The following is a 15,347-nucleotide window of genomic DNA, read 5'->3' as shown; positions in this document are numbered from 1 at the left end:
GTGATGTTTTATGTTTTTAACAGTTTTCCAATTTTCTTAGGCTTGTTTCCATAAACATTATTTATTTTTGAGTGACTCAGATGTCTGATTTGACCTATGGAATCACATTAGTCATGGAGGGGCCTGTGCAGTGAACCTAGCTTCAACAATACCTAGTACTTACAGGAACTTCATACATTATACAACTAAATTTCCAGGCATGGTAGTCCATGCCAGTAATCCCAGCACTCTGGGAGGGTGAGGCATGAAGGTTGCTATGAGGCATGAAGGTTGCTATGAGTTCGAGGCCAACCTGGGCTACAAAGTGAGTTTAAGACGAGCCTGAACTACATAGTGAAACTCTGTCTCAAAAAAGCCAAAAAAAAAGGGGTTGGGGATTTAGCTCAGCGGCACAGCTCCTGCCTGGCAAGTGCGAGGTCATGAGTTCAATCCCCGGTACTGGAAAAAACAAAAACAAAAACAAAACAAAACAAAACAAAACCAACTAAGTTGATGAAAAATATCATTGTGTAGTTATTCATTAAGTGACAGGTCCAGTCCTAAATACTGAATTTTATATACAAATTATTGGCATTTTTCATTTCATAAGGTCATAGAGTTTATTTAAATAGTCATTCTGTCTTTGACTACCCATTGTAGAACTGTAGAACCTTTGCCCTCATACTAGACATGTTGTGTTCAAACCCACTTCAAATAGATTTTAGTAAGATCCTACCCATCGTAGAACTGTAGAACCTTCGCTGTCATACTAGACGTGTTGTGTTCGAACCCGCAACTTCAAATAGATTTTAGTAAGATCCTACTTGTATATTGAGAAGCTTTGATCTGGAGGTCTTTATTCAAAAACACATCTACCCAGCCTTGTAGCATATAGAACAATTTTTAACAAGGGATGTAAGTATTTAGAACAAATAATAAATGAAGTTAATTTGATTTTTGTACTTGGTTATGGTTAACAATTTGTTTTGTGTTTTCTTTTTTGTTGCAAGATACCGATGCTACAGAAGAATGGAAGAGGCTTCCCACGGGAAGTTGCCACTGGCCAGCTGTTCCTGTACTCATTCGGCTGGATGGAGATGCAGCTTTTCTTCTGTTTTTCTTTTTTCTTTTCTCTTTTCTTGCTTCTCTTTTTTTCTTACTTCCTTTCTCCCTTCCTTCTTTCCTTTCTTCCTTTTTTCCTTTCTTCCTTCCTGTCCCAGTGCTGGAGATAGTGCCCAGGGCTTTGCACATGCCCGCTTGGCAAGTGCTCTACCACTGAACACCATCCCCATCCCTGGATATACAGAATATTAACTGATTAGTTAGCCCTGTTTAAAGCATAACACACTTATTGTTACAATTACCCCCCAATTCTACTAAGTATTAAAAGTAGTTATGGCTTATGAATCAAAGGGGAAATATCTTCTTTCAGAAACTGGGAATAAATTCATGGACCAATTTTCATCCACATATTTGGATTGCACAATTTATCACATAGAAATCCCACTGACCACCTGACTTTCTGATTCAGGTGACACTAATAGTGAGACTAATATTGTTTAAGATTTAAAAGATTTGAAATCATATTATAATGATAAGCTTTATCTATAAAACTAACTAGTTACTTTTAAGAAGAAGATGTCAAGAAATCAAACGTGATTTTTTCCCTCTGATGTGAATCTGGCCTCAGATTATAAGTGAACTGTGGTTAGCTATGAATTCTTTACAAAGCCCAAGTGGCCTGCAGTTGAGATCACCAGAAGTTTTTGCTCGATTTTAATTCTAATTCTAACCTTTGTTCCCTGCTAGGAAGTAAGTGTAAAGTGAGGCTTGAGCTAACTGGTAAGGCAGTTGGCCAGAAAGCTTGTCAGAACTAGTACGGTGTTTTCACAGAGTAATTCTAATACATCAGAAAGGTATTTTTTATCTCTTCTGATCTTAGAATGGAGGGGGGTAAAAACTGTGATAACAATTATGAAACTTGGTTATGCTATTCTTTAGTTGGTTTTGCTTTTATAGAATCTCTTTTTAGGTTGTTTTTCCTATTAAATATAGTGGAACTATTAAATCTTTTAAGAACTCCTGATGGGTCATTGGATTAACCCTGCAATGATATCTGTATTAGTTCTGGGTTCTCTCACTGAAACTATGACAGCTCATTTATATTTTTCCTCAAATGCCCATTAAGATTAAATTATGCAAATCATTAAACAAAAATCATATATTTTTAGAAATTTAGTTCGGTGTGAACTAAACGCTATACTGTTTGGGAATTCAGTTTAAGATAAACTGAAATGATGTGTTTGTGGAAGCCAAACTGTCCGGCTTCGGTGGGTAACTCAGAAGCTCTCGTGCCTTGTGTGCACTATTCACAGAGACAGTGACTCGTTTTTTTTAAAAAAATACTGGATAGAGTGTAAGTTTTTAAAATGTTAACAATTAGGGCAAGCTGTGTACTTTCTTTGATACTAATTTGAGAAGTTAAAGCAGATTATGTTTAAACTCAGCTAAATAATTGGTCTAAGCAGAAGTCTAACACAACACAAAACTAGAAGATGAGGACGTTGTGGTGTAAAAGATCTTTGCAGTTACTCATCCTTACTAAAAATATAAAGAATTTCATATTAACTGTGTTTAGGGAAGAACCAGTGTCAACCAAGTCCATTTTATAGTTTATTTGAGTACCTTTTTTAAACAGTAGGATGGTAGTTTTTTCACATTTTCTTAAGCTAAAACGTTTGATGACAATCAGCTTGAAGAAATCTCAGAAGATATGACACATTTTCACTTTTATCTTCAAGTATTTTTTGGTCACTTATCATTACCTGAAGTGCCAGACTGGAACCTATAGCTCCTGCTAGAAGTCTTAAGGGCAACAGTATCATGTGACTTATTAAGAATTATATGCAAGCAGATTTTTTGAAAGCACAGTAACTACTGTAGCTGTATTCCTGGACAGAATCAAACTGGAAGCTAAGAAAAAATAAGAGGGATTTTAACCTTTTACTCTACTGCAGTATTGTTAATTTTCCTCCCTTTAGGTCTTTTATGTACTTTCTTAAATACATAAGTCAACACATTAGAATGAGATTTGAAAAAATTAAAAAATGAATAAACTTTTTTTCCATTAAGTGGTAATGGTTCCTTTTCTGTTTTCCATAGTAAACATTAAAGACTTTTTACAGTCTAGTTTTGCTTTTAATTGTAGGAGTTATGATTTTTAGAGGTGATCCTACTAGATAGGCACTGTAACTATACCTGAGTGAATAGGTCTACATTTGTACATATATGTAGTCATATACCTTGAAAACATTTTAAGCATTTTACTTTAAACATACATAATGGCTTAATTCAAATTGAGACACTTCAACTTGAAGTGTTGTGATTGTCCTTTAAACTGATAATTTTGATTTTTCCTGTTTTTTGAGATTTTACCACTTAGATACTAACATTTAAGAAATTTTTCTCTTAAAATTACTGAAGAGGGGCCGGGGATATAGGTCAGCAGCACAAGCACCTGCCTGGCAAGCACAAGGCCCTAAGTTTGATTCCCAGTACCAAAGAAAAAATTATTGAAGAAACATTTATATTAGTTAATTATTTACTATTATGTAGTGGAAGAGGGTTCTTTTTTCACAGATAAAGAACACTTGTATCTGAATACGGTGATGAGGCATTCGAGGAAGTGCATATCCACAAATTCAGTCGATACCCTCTAATTTAAGTGTCTGTTCACCTTCCTTGTCAATAGGAAATGGCCTATGCCCTGACAATACAGTTCCTTTAAAGGTATGCTTTTTCTAATAATCTACCAGAGCTAGCAATGGTAAAACTTGTGCTTACAATGTAGTCATAACATGGGAATGGGGTGAGAAAATGGGGAATGGCTCATTGGTAATTAAATAATTTTGAAGACAATTGAAAATAGACCATAGAACTCATAGATATTTATTAGAAATATGGCCTTTTTTTACAAACTATCTTCACTAAGGAAAACCAGTGCAAAAGATTTACAAACCATGTTCATGAAAAATAAAGCTAGCCATAGTGACTCATACTTTAAGAAAACATGTGAAAAAATGTTACTCCATTATACCAAATACCCACAATGAAAGTAGTCATTATATATTGCAAATATGTTCTGTTTTTAAAAGAAAATGTGTAAAAATGTTACTCCATTAAAGACTAGCAGATTTTCCCTATTTTGAAATACATGCAATACATGTAAACTTGCTGGTCTGATTCTGAAATCATGTTGCATTAGCTGGTGTACTAATCAGATATTTACTTGTAGAATGGTGGTTTTCACCATTTCTGTTTCTTTTTAAACCCTAGAACATATCAAATCACAAAAACAACTTAGACTCTAAACTCTGATTAAAAAAAAATAATAAACTCTGATAGTTTCCCCTAGTATGACCATGCTACTTACACAGACTACAAATTCTCGTCAGGCCATGTTTTGTGCATTGTGACGTATTTCAAGAATGGAATTTTTTCACCGATAGCGTATGTCTCTAGATAAGATCCTTCTTTGGAAGCTGTCCTTCCTAAGTAGGAAATCTCCTGTCTGAATACCAAATGTTTTAGCAGCCTACTCTCCATTTTCTACATACTTAGCCCATTTAGCATGTATTTCCTCTTGAAGGTGGAAGAGGACTTTGTGATACACCTTAAGCATGTATTATTCTTTTACAAGAATGCTACTGGAATGAATTTTTTAGCCTTGTCTCTGTAAAAATTCAGATTTTTTTAAATTGAAATTTTAGCAATCTGATCATGTTAGTATCAAATACATGCCAACATTAGAGAACTCGTGATTTTAAAATGAAGCAGTCTGTTCCCCATCAGATTTCCTTTAGAACTCATTGCCAAAGGATCTTATTCTGTTAGAGAACACAAGGAATTTATTATAATGATGCAAAACAAGCACTTTCCAATTCTTTTTCCTGTGAAAAATATGCTACTCTTTTATGGTAGCATCCTGGCTGGGGAACTGGATATTACTGAAGGGATGAATTCAGGTATTTCAAAGGAACTCTTGAAATACTGTGAAAGTATTTCACAGTATTTGGAAGCTGTCCTTCCTAAGTAGAAAATCTGTGCAAGTATTTCCCAGCACGATGTTCAGTGCAGCAGGAAGCTCTCAAATAGGTACCTGCATTTTCTTTCCTGAAAGTCCCCTTGAATCACGGATTGAGGGTGCTCTCCTGTAACAGCCCAGGGATTAAGACTTCAAACTCCAACACTCTCCAATTGTTCTTCCAGATTTCAAATCTGATAATCTTGGTAATGATGATAGAGCCATCTTTACATCACTTGTAGCCCTTTCTTATTGCAGGAAAGGAAAAAAAAAACTGACAGCAAGTGTTTACAGATCTGTGATATTCCTGTCCATTGCCACATTTGTGTATTATAGATTGGGGGAAAATGTCTGTAGGATTGTCTTCTGAGTTGGGTTATTGCTATTAGTACCAATTAAACTACCGCAGAGCTTTTAAAAAATGATTTTAGGCGCTGATTGATGCCACATAAAAGAGCTCCCTGTTGTGCAGAAAGGACACTATTTTATGATTTATGAAAACTGTCAGTACCTCATAGAAAAGACTTAACAGTCAGTGTAAGGAGTTCAATCATTACCTGAATTTATTAGTACTTTATAATTTGACAGGTAAAGGTGTTTATTCAAACTGAGGGGAAAATGCCCCAATGTAGAATTATATTGATGCTGAATTAAAGAACTGATAGCCAGTCTGCAAGGCTTTAGCTCTGTTGTTTCAGTTAAATTTAGTTATGCAGGCAAGGCTACTGTCAGAGTTTAGATTGCATGTCTTTTTTCTGTCAATATATATGGCTCCCTAAAGTGCACTATTAAAAACATCTCAGTCAGCCTTATCATTTATTTGTGAAAGTTGACTATCAAAAAACACACTGATCTTGGAGTAACCGGTAAACATATGTTAAAGTTCTGTAAAAACATGTATGTAGGCAAGAGGTATAGGATATGGATGAGTCCCAGAATGGCTACAAAGAATCAGCATAAGTAAACTTCATGTATATCGGAGTAGTGACAACAGAGTCTAGTGAAATCACTTGTAGGAGGGAAGTGAAAGCAGTAACAGGTTGAGGACTTCCTGTATACTTTCTTTATACCCAGGCATTCTGGTGCTATAAAGACAGCTGCTAACAACATTAATTCTTTTTTCTTGTTTTAAAAAAAAAACACAAAGTCTTAAGGCACAAGTGAAACGTGTCCCTCAAAACCATTTGAGACCTGTGATAGAACTAAGATGTAAAATATTAAGTCTCTTTCCATTCTTCAAACTGGAACTTCCTAACACTTGGGAAGTCAAATGATAGTTTGAAACCAAAGGAACCCTATTTCTTGATGTGGTGCTGGATGAAGAATCTTTTGCAAGAAGGAACCACGAGTATGTTGAAAGCAGTGCATTTCTCCTGTGATGAGAAAGTTACAGATTATATTCTACATACTTCTGCATGTGGACAGGGACCACACTGACCAGGTTGCCTTCACAAAGGAGATGAACTGTTCATTTTGGAGAAAGGCAGCATGGTTCAGCCACAGGCTATGAAGCAATGAAATGTATATGTACAATAGAGAAATTGCTTATTTGCTTTTTTATGGAAAGAAAAATTTCATAACAAAATAATAGAATAATAATAGTTAATACTTCATGTATTGTTATTTTCAAAGTAGTTACTCAGTACAAGATGCGGGCATAAAAAATTCTCCAAATGATATTAGCACAAACCTTTGTTGAATAAGAGATACTAGTAGTATAACTATTTTGTATTCTTTTCCTGCCTTCCCCTCTTCCCCTACCCTACTTCCTCTTTCCTTTTCAACATTTTCTTCTCATTTCACAATATCTATTCTACATTTTGGTCCTGATTTGCCCTTTCAGTTTCTCACACCAGGGAAACAATATGGTGTTTACATATGTTAGTCTGTCTGATTTACTTCACTTATGATTATGGTCTCAAGTTCCATCCATTTACCTGTCTCAAGATTATCCTTTATGGCTGTGTAGTACTGCATTGTTTAAAAGGACCAGATCTTTTTTATCCATTCCTGTTGATGGGCATTTGTTTCCAAGACTTAGCTATGACAAATTGTGCTGCTATATATCGCTGTCATATGATGTTTTCAGTTCTACAAAGATACCCAGAAGGGGAATAGCTGGGCTGAATAGGACTTCTAATTCTAGTTTTCTGAGGAAATCTCCATACTGATTTCCACAGTGGTTGCAGTAGCCTTCATTCTAACAGTGGAAAAGGGTTCCTTTTTCCCCACATCCTCTCCAGCATTTATTATTGGTTGATTTCTGGATGATAGCCATTTATTCTAGAGAGAGATGGAATCTCAGTGTTGTTTTAATTTGCATCTTTTGAATGATCATTGTTTCATATATTTGCTGTTTATACTTCTCCATTTCAGAAGTGCATGTCCATTTCAGATGTCCATTTTTGGATTGGGTTTTTAAATTTGGGGGGGTATGTTTTTTTTTTAACTCTACATGTTTAGATAGGTCCTTGAGGGATAATTGACTGAAACTTTTTCCCATTCTTTGGATTGTCTTTTCACTCTGTTGGTGATTTGCTGTGCAAAAACTTTTTAATAATATGAGATCCCAGTTGCTGATTTTTTGTAGCACTTCCCATGTGGTCTGGGTTTTGAAGTGTCTGCCTACACCTACGTCTTCAAAATTTTTACGTTTTCTCTTCCAGTAATTTATTTTTGTTTTCATATTTAGACCTTTGATCCATTTTTATTTTAGTTTAGTGCATGGTGATGGACATGACATAGTTTTACTCTTCAGCATGTAGAAAGCTAACTTTTCCAGTACCATTTATTAAGGAAACTATCTTTCCAGTTAACATGTTTGGCTCCTTTTTGAAGATAAGGTGGCTGCGTGTGTTTGGAGTTGTGTCTGCATCTTCTCATCTGTTCCACTGATCTTCAGGTCTGGTTTGTTTGGGTTTTTTTTTGCCAGTACCATGCTGATTTTATTTATAGTGTATCTCAAATACAAACGATTAATGGAAATTCCAGACCTTTGAGTGCTTTGTACATATTTCTACGATTTTCAAAACAAAAGGTTACACTGTTGTATTAAAACTATTCTCATACAAATTATACCCTCCAACATACCAAATGGTATAAGTTAGACTTACCCATAATTATACTGAGGAAAAAGAATTTAATCAATTCCTGTCCCTTCAATTTAAGAAACTTGGACTCATGTCTGATTTGATTTTACCTCCAATTGTTTATCCAAAAAAGCCACTGCAGATGAAATAGCAAACAGAGATTCTTTTTTGCTTTACTTTTTGAAACAAGGTATTGGTATGTACCCCAGGCTCACCTCTAAATGCACCACCCTCCTGCCCCAGCCTCCCAATAGTGTACTGGGCCTGCAGGTGTGTACCACCATACCCTGCAAATAAGGACTCTTGTCAGAGGTAGACCTTTTTCTGTAAAAGGCTAACTGGTAAATATCTGAGGCTTTCCAAGCTAAGACAAACTCAAGGACATTATTTAAATACTCATGGAAGGAGAAAACACATTTCCACAGAATTTTTGTTGAAAAAATTCAAAACTTTAACAATTGAGTATTTAAGAAAAGTGGAATCTGGAGGGGAAAGGGATAACATTTTGGTCAGTTTGGGAGGAAGTTAGCATTCCCTAGGCTCAAAATCAACTGCAAATGTTCCTCTATTAATACTGATCTGTAATAGGATTTTAATCTCTGAAAGCCTCTTTTCACAGCTAGATCTAGGTACTGCTGAACACTGACGTCTACTGCTAAGCACATGACTTTATTCATCACTTGTAAGCACTGATAAGATTCCATTCGTCTTTTCTTCACATTTGCCTTTCAGCATTTTCTTTGTATATTACTAATTTCCAACAGACTGTTAAGTGGAAACTTCAATTACAGTAAAATGAAAGTTCACGTACTCTGGTTTCTCTTCAAATCGTATGAATCTTTTGCCTTTTATGAAGAAAGTTCACAAGGGTGGATAAAGTTCACTATGACACTACTAGCTCAGTAATACTATTTTCTGTAACATATTAACTGATGAATAAAATAATACCTGTGGGCTTTAAACACCTTACATTTTCTGACTTTATACCTTTGACCAACAAATCCAGTCGGCTCCATGTTTTTAACACTGTCAGTTATATCACATCTAGTTGATTCCACCTCAAATTGTACTGACAGTAGCTTCTTAACTAGTACACTTACACACAGTTGTCCAGACTACTAACAGAAACAAATTCTTTAGTCATTTCGAATTCAGTACTGATTTCTCAGAGAATAAGGCTTGGCAGTTAAGTATCGCTAACATCTGATTTACAAAGAGCCAAACAAAAGCTCAGAATCATTCAATGCTGCTTCCAATGTTCTCACCTAACGGTTCTTATCAAAAGGTTAAGAGTCTTGTTTTCTCTGCACACTTTTACTTGGATTATTACATGAAAACATGACCACACACCACTAGCAGCTTTCTTTGCTTGACTAACAAAATTATCATTTTGGTTGCAGCTTCATTTTCATTAAAAATAATGGTGCGATGAGGTATTCCATTTAAACTCTTCTAATTCTTCTGCTCCTTTTTCACAAGTTAGGAATACTGTGATGATTTCTGATTCTGGTAATGTTATGTATTCTCATTGTATCATAATGTACTTCCAGATATTTTTATAAAATCTACTCCATTTTTTTGTCTTGGTATCATGGACATGTACTACAGACAGAAAAAAATAAAATGCTGCGGTACAGACAAAACCGACGGTACCCACAATGCTGTCAAGTGGCATCTGTTTGTGATTCTGGAGCCTGTCAGCTATGTGAAACAATAAGCCCACCATAGGAAGGCAGTTCCTGTAGCAGCTATTTAATGCTCCCATTGTAGACGGAAAGCAGTCATAGACAATACGTAAATGATTAATGTGGTTGCATTCTAATAAAATTTATGGACACTGAAGTGTGAATTTCATGTAATTTTCATTTAGGAAGTGTTCTCATTTATCCCCCTTTTAAAACTAAAAACCATTCTCAGTTCATGAACCAAACAAAAACAGACTGGTCTGGCCTACTGGCCAGCTTTTTGCCCTTTTTCCATTAGATGTAAGAGACTATGGTGAGACTCGATTAATGGCTCAGGAACACTGAAAGGAAAATCATAAAGCAAATATATTAAAAAACTAGACTGTTCCTATTCCTAAGTTATGTAACTACTTTTAGAGACAGAAACCAAAACTGATACAAGTTAAAAATATAGCAACTATGTGGCCACTACTTTATTAAGATGAAGATCAAAAGGATAAGAAACCAAATAGAAACTTGATTCTTCATTGTAAGCTTTAAATTACACCAAATTTATTTACTTTGTAAGCCTTTCTGAATAAATGCCTTCCCAAAAGGCCAAGAAAAAGCCAACACTATTGAAATGCAGAAGGTTCAGGATGATTTTCCAACTAACATAACCACCTTTTGTTAATGAAGGAAATTATTGAGTTCAGTTCAATTGCCAAGTAAACTAGGTATTTAACATACCAAATAAGTCTTTCTAAAAAAAAAAACAAAAAAACCAGTCATCAACATATAAGAAAACATTTCTGAAGCCTTTATTTACAAAAGCTTTAAAAACAAATAATACCCTCTGTTTTGCAAATAATCTGTTTAAAAAGGACCACCCAGTTACAGCATTGTCATACAATGAATAAAGAATGTACAAGGGAAACAAACTACTGTTGCTAACATTTGGAGGTTTGCTAATATTACTGATTGAATTGTAGGTAATACATTATAAACTGTAGTCCCTCATTTCAGGGTGGAGTTAATGATTAGCAAGTCTTCCTACACATGCTCTGGTCTGGTCACATATTCTGCATGGCTAAATATTTCACAGTCTCTTTTGTCACTATATATAAAATAGATTGCAAAGATATACACAAAAAAATAAACAAGCATTACACTCCTCAGGTACTTTTGTTAGCTCTATGTGTGTGTGTGTGTGTCTTGAGTGTATATATATATATATTGTATTTCATTGTTCTGCACCAAATCTCTCCCATTAATTATCTCTGTAACAACTATGAAAGCACAACGTTTGTCTTTTAATGTGATACAAAATATACCTAAAGACTTGCTATCTTTGGACGTTAATGAAATTGATTTGTGTAACCAACAAATCAAGAGCATCGTAAGTATGGCTATAAAGTAAAAAAGAGTTAACAGTGACGGAATAAAAAGAAGCAGATCAAGGGGTGTGTGCTATCATAAAATAACTAGCTTCAGTATCTTGAATGCCAGTTTCTGGCAGATTACACTAAATATCCAATCGCAAGGGCCTTTTCCTGAGGTGTAAAGCTGGTTTGAAAATTCTTCAGTCACAGAGCAGTCTACACTGGACCAAAAGAAACCGGCAGACACTAGATGTGCTTGGAAGATTAAACACTACATACAGAAACAGTAGTTACTAAGCTCCTCAGTAGTTTCCTGTCTTTTGTTAAGTCTTGCTGAATCAACAGTTTGCACAACGCATGTGCTGTATTTGGTGGGTCAGAAACAAGTAAATACTGTATAAAGTTGGCAAATGGCCATTTTTCTACCTAACCACAATTTCTGATAAAACAGAGGATTGAAATCACTCTCTAAAGTGCAAAATTGATGGTCCACAATCTCAAATAGCTAAAACTGCAGAATGGAAGGGACAGACATGAAACAGGGAAATAAATTAGTCAGTGCTAGTTAATTTAGGAAAGGGAAAACAAAACCAAGCTCAAGGAGATAAAGTTTATCAAATTATTCAATACAATGTAGCTTTCCCCACCCTGTCACACACGCTTGCAAACAAGTATATTAAATTAAGGCCAAATTGAACCTGAATGTATTTCTATTGAGTACGGTCTGAGATAGGAACGGTCATACCTAGTACTAAGGGCCAGAAAATAAAATATACTCTGAAAAGGGAAAAGGGATGTTATCTATTGTTCAAAGGATCCAACCAGAGATAAAACCTATATACAAGCATGTGTGTAGCTCAAATAAAATAAAAGTAAAAGGATTATTTCATGTCATGACTGCTTGTTGGCTTCCTCTTCATATGCATTCCCTGTGCCATTCTGTACATAGGATGAACCAGAACCAAGGCCATACAAATGGCCACAATATTTGGCATCATCAATATGATCTTCAAAGAACATCTAAAAAGGAATTTTGAAGAAAAAAAGAGAATTTTAACCAGAAGGTACCATGCACAGTTTATTTTTCAGCAATGTAAGTACTGATTGCTCAGCTGTGACAGCTCTTTTCTACGATATTCCTTTGAGGCCACACACAGATATTTAACAAATATTGATATCCTCCCGGACAGAGCTCAAAAGGAAACAGACTACTACAAAAAAAAAAGAAAGAAAACTAGTATTACTGTCTTTCTCATTAACATTTAGACTTCTTTCATAGGAATTTTTGAGTATGGAAAAAAAAGCACACTTTTTATTCCATTAATTTAACAGTGCATGAGTAAGAATACATGAAAATAGTCAGTGATGGGTGAGAAAAATGAACTCTTAATTGCTTTGAATCTACGTGCAAGGCTGAGCTGACTAAATAAACTTTTAAGCACACTGAACTGAACATTCACATTCGGTTGCTGTCCTTGAAGAAACCAAAAAAAAAAGAAGCAATTAGTCAGAAATCTACCAGTAAGCCACCGAGGCCCTTTTAAAATGCAGAGCAGAAAAATCTTAAATGCTGTTTTAATTCTATAATGAAGCACCAGAAAAAGTAGAAAACAAAATATTTACTTATCATGAATGGAAATCTAAACTGCTTCTGAATTAGTACTAGCTGGCAAAATGGATTTAATGCTGTCTCTTACTAATACATTTCTACAGAAATTTTAAGACCCAGTCTCAGTCAACTCCTTAAATATCTACAGGAACATAAGAAGTCCATGGCAAATATTCTGCAGAAAGGAAAACTTTTTTCTGGGCAAACATGTATCCTATTTCGTTTTTGCACAACCAATTTTCTGCTGTGCAAAATGATGATATTTAAGCAAATGAAATAACCTAAGAGTAGACTTGGGTTCATTAAATTTCATTCATCCAGCTGGGTTTGGTGATGTACATACGCCTATAATCCCAGCGCTTGGGAAGCTGAGGAAGTAAGATTGCCAAGAGTTCAAGATCAGCCTGGGGTACATAGTGAGTTCAAGGCTAGCCAGAACTACACAGTAAAACCCTACCTCAAAAAACAACAAACACAAAATAATAAACTTCACTCATCCATACAGTACTTCATGGTATTTGAGGTACTGCTCTCTGACTTCTGTCATGTAGGACAATCTTCCTAATACAACTTTTGATTTACACTGCTTGAGATTTAGAATTTAGACTTCAAAACCACTTTGTAAGTCTGAACCTAACAAAAAGCATGACTTGTACTCTACAAAATTTTCAAAGCATGAGCAAATCAACTTTTCACCACCAGTTTACAGTCTAAGAGAAGGCCAGGATAGAGGAAACCTAACGTAATTTCCTTGACTTGGTAGACACAGTACTGATGGTCTAAGAAAGATTACTTCTTCCACTAGTAATGTTTGATCTTGACGAAGTTACTAGCCTCTGGCCTGTTTTCTCCCGAGAAATAATATGGTTGGACCTACATGATTTGTAAGACTGTTTAATTTTTCCAATTTTTATTCTATAAAGAACTTAGCAAGTGTAGTACATGACTTATATGGAACCTCTAATTGTATTTTCACTTAGTAGGTTCTTATTACCTAAAAGTTTTGCAATCAGCTTTTAATGTACTCAACCTAACAACCAACTGACTGATAAAAAGGCACTGAGGTCTTCATACTTCTCTCATTTTGAAAAAGGCCATTCCTGTAAGCAATGAATCAGATCCAGCTTGATGTTGGGGTCCTATCCGTTCCAGCTCTAACTGTTCAGCAACTTCTTGTAGTCCACCCTAGAAGAAATAAAAATTGCTTGTCAGAGAGAAAAACACTTCAGTGTTTGACTTCACAAATCATAAGCTCAGGACACTGACCAAAAATATGAATGAACTTTGGTATGTAAAGGTAAACCTTAAGAAGATTAGAAAAAAAGACAGTATAAGTTATTTGTTGAATTTGGGAGATGCTTATAATTTATCAGAAAGAGATTTTTAACTAGGAAAATGTATCTTCATCATGGCTTTAAGGCATGCGACCAGCAAATAATTTTCCTAAAGTTGTGGGCAAAGCAGAACAGATTCAGGGTTAATACTTCTCAAACACATTCAGTCTGTTATCAGTCTATCGATCATTATAAAACTCAACAGCCAGTATAGGCTGTTTCTTGTAAATATTCTTAAATCTCCTACCAATCTATCTCTAAATAGTTTTCTCTACATAATTTTGACAAAGTAAAGCCATTATGAATAATAAAATCATTAAATCATTAAGAATTCACTACATGCTTAACTATGTTTTTGTTAGCAAGTTAATCGTATATACCTTCTTAGATGAGGCTGGTGCTCTAAGCTGCCTATGTTAATACTGCTAGGATTACAAGATGGAACAACAAGAGTGAAAAAAGAAAAAGAGAAAAAGAAGAAGACAGGGAGAGACATTAGTAGGGGAGAAGGACAAACTTCAGTAACAATATAAAAACAAAGTTCGCCTTTAAATTGTAAAGCCTCTGCTAGCAAACTAGTCCTTCACTACATCACAGCTTGAGACAGGGCTGCACACAGCAGTTGCCTCTGAGCTAAAAATAGCATGAGGATTAGGTCTCATTGCCAGCTGATTAGGAGAACACAATACAACTGAACAGTATGGTTGCCCTTGTCACAACCTAAATTTTAACATACCAGTAACAGCTCATAATTGGAGTATGTGGTCTTCTTGGATATTTCCCACAAATATGTAAGAGCAAAAATTTGGCATTCTGTTCCTGAAAACTGTTACTACACAGACATAAAAATTTTAAAACATGTTTACAAAGCCAGATTGAAACACAGAGGGCTTGAATTGTCAGCAAGGGTAACTTCTGTAGGGTAGGCTGAGTTTCTATAGTAGTAAAAATATAAATTTCCTTGAAGTCCCCTCAAATGACACAGAAGACTGCTACTGTCAGCGACTACAATCACAAAATAATCTTTCTTAAGCCTTTTCCTAGTTTTAGGAAGATATCCTGTATTATAGGCAAACTCTTCTAATTTTGTTTTGTCAAAAGTAAAGTTTCTTGGGGCTGGGGATTTAGCTCAGCGGCAAAGCGCCTGCCTGGCAAGCGCAAGGTCGTGAGTTCGGTTCCCGGTACCGGAGAAAAACCAAAAAAAAAA

The 15,347-nt window shown here is 35.3% G+C and overlaps 2 protein-coding genes across 6 annotated transcripts in view; one reads left to right on the top strand and one right to left on the bottom strand.

Annotated features, from left to right (window-relative positions):
* The window catches only part of Zdhhc2 (zinc finger, DHHC-type containing 2), a gene marked incomplete at its 5' end in the record, with an annotated part of 30,182 nt that extends 29,023 nt beyond the window's left edge, over positions 1-1,159 (top strand). The window contains 1 exon segment of the mRNA XM_005398338.2: positions 990-1,159.
* Positions 1,160-10,612: 9,453 nt separating this feature from the next.
* Cnot7 (CCR4-NOT transcription complex, subunit 7) overlaps positions 10,613-15,347 on the bottom strand; it is a 20,850-nt gene continuing 16,115 nt past the window's right edge. For 4 of the 5 annotated variants that reach the window (XM_005398331.2, XM_005398333.2, XM_005398332.2 and 1 more), the window contains 2 exons: positions 13,881-13,991; positions 10,613-12,217 (listed from right to left, as the gene is read on the bottom strand). In XM_005398331.2, coding sequence (XP_005398388.1) covers positions 12,089-12,217; positions 13,881-13,991 — 240 coding nt within the window. In that variant the 3' untranslated portion in view covers positions 10,613-12,088. Of the gene's footprint in view, positions 12,218-13,874; positions 13,992-15,347 lie in introns of those variants that run through there. The other variant, XM_005398334.2, reaches the window with a different exon arrangement.

The sequence above is a fragment of the Chinchilla lanigera genome, unplaced genomic scaffold (genome assembly GCF_000276665.1).
Source record: "Chinchilla lanigera isolate Chin_1 unplaced genomic scaffold, ChiLan1.0 scaffold00062, whole genome shotgun sequence".
In the NCBI taxonomy this organism is placed as follows: Eukaryota; Metazoa; Chordata; class Mammalia; order Rodentia; family Chinchillidae; genus Chinchilla; species Chinchilla lanigera.
The sequence above is the reverse complement of the archived record's forward strand: the minus strand, read 5'-3'. Positions and strand labels throughout refer to the sequence as shown.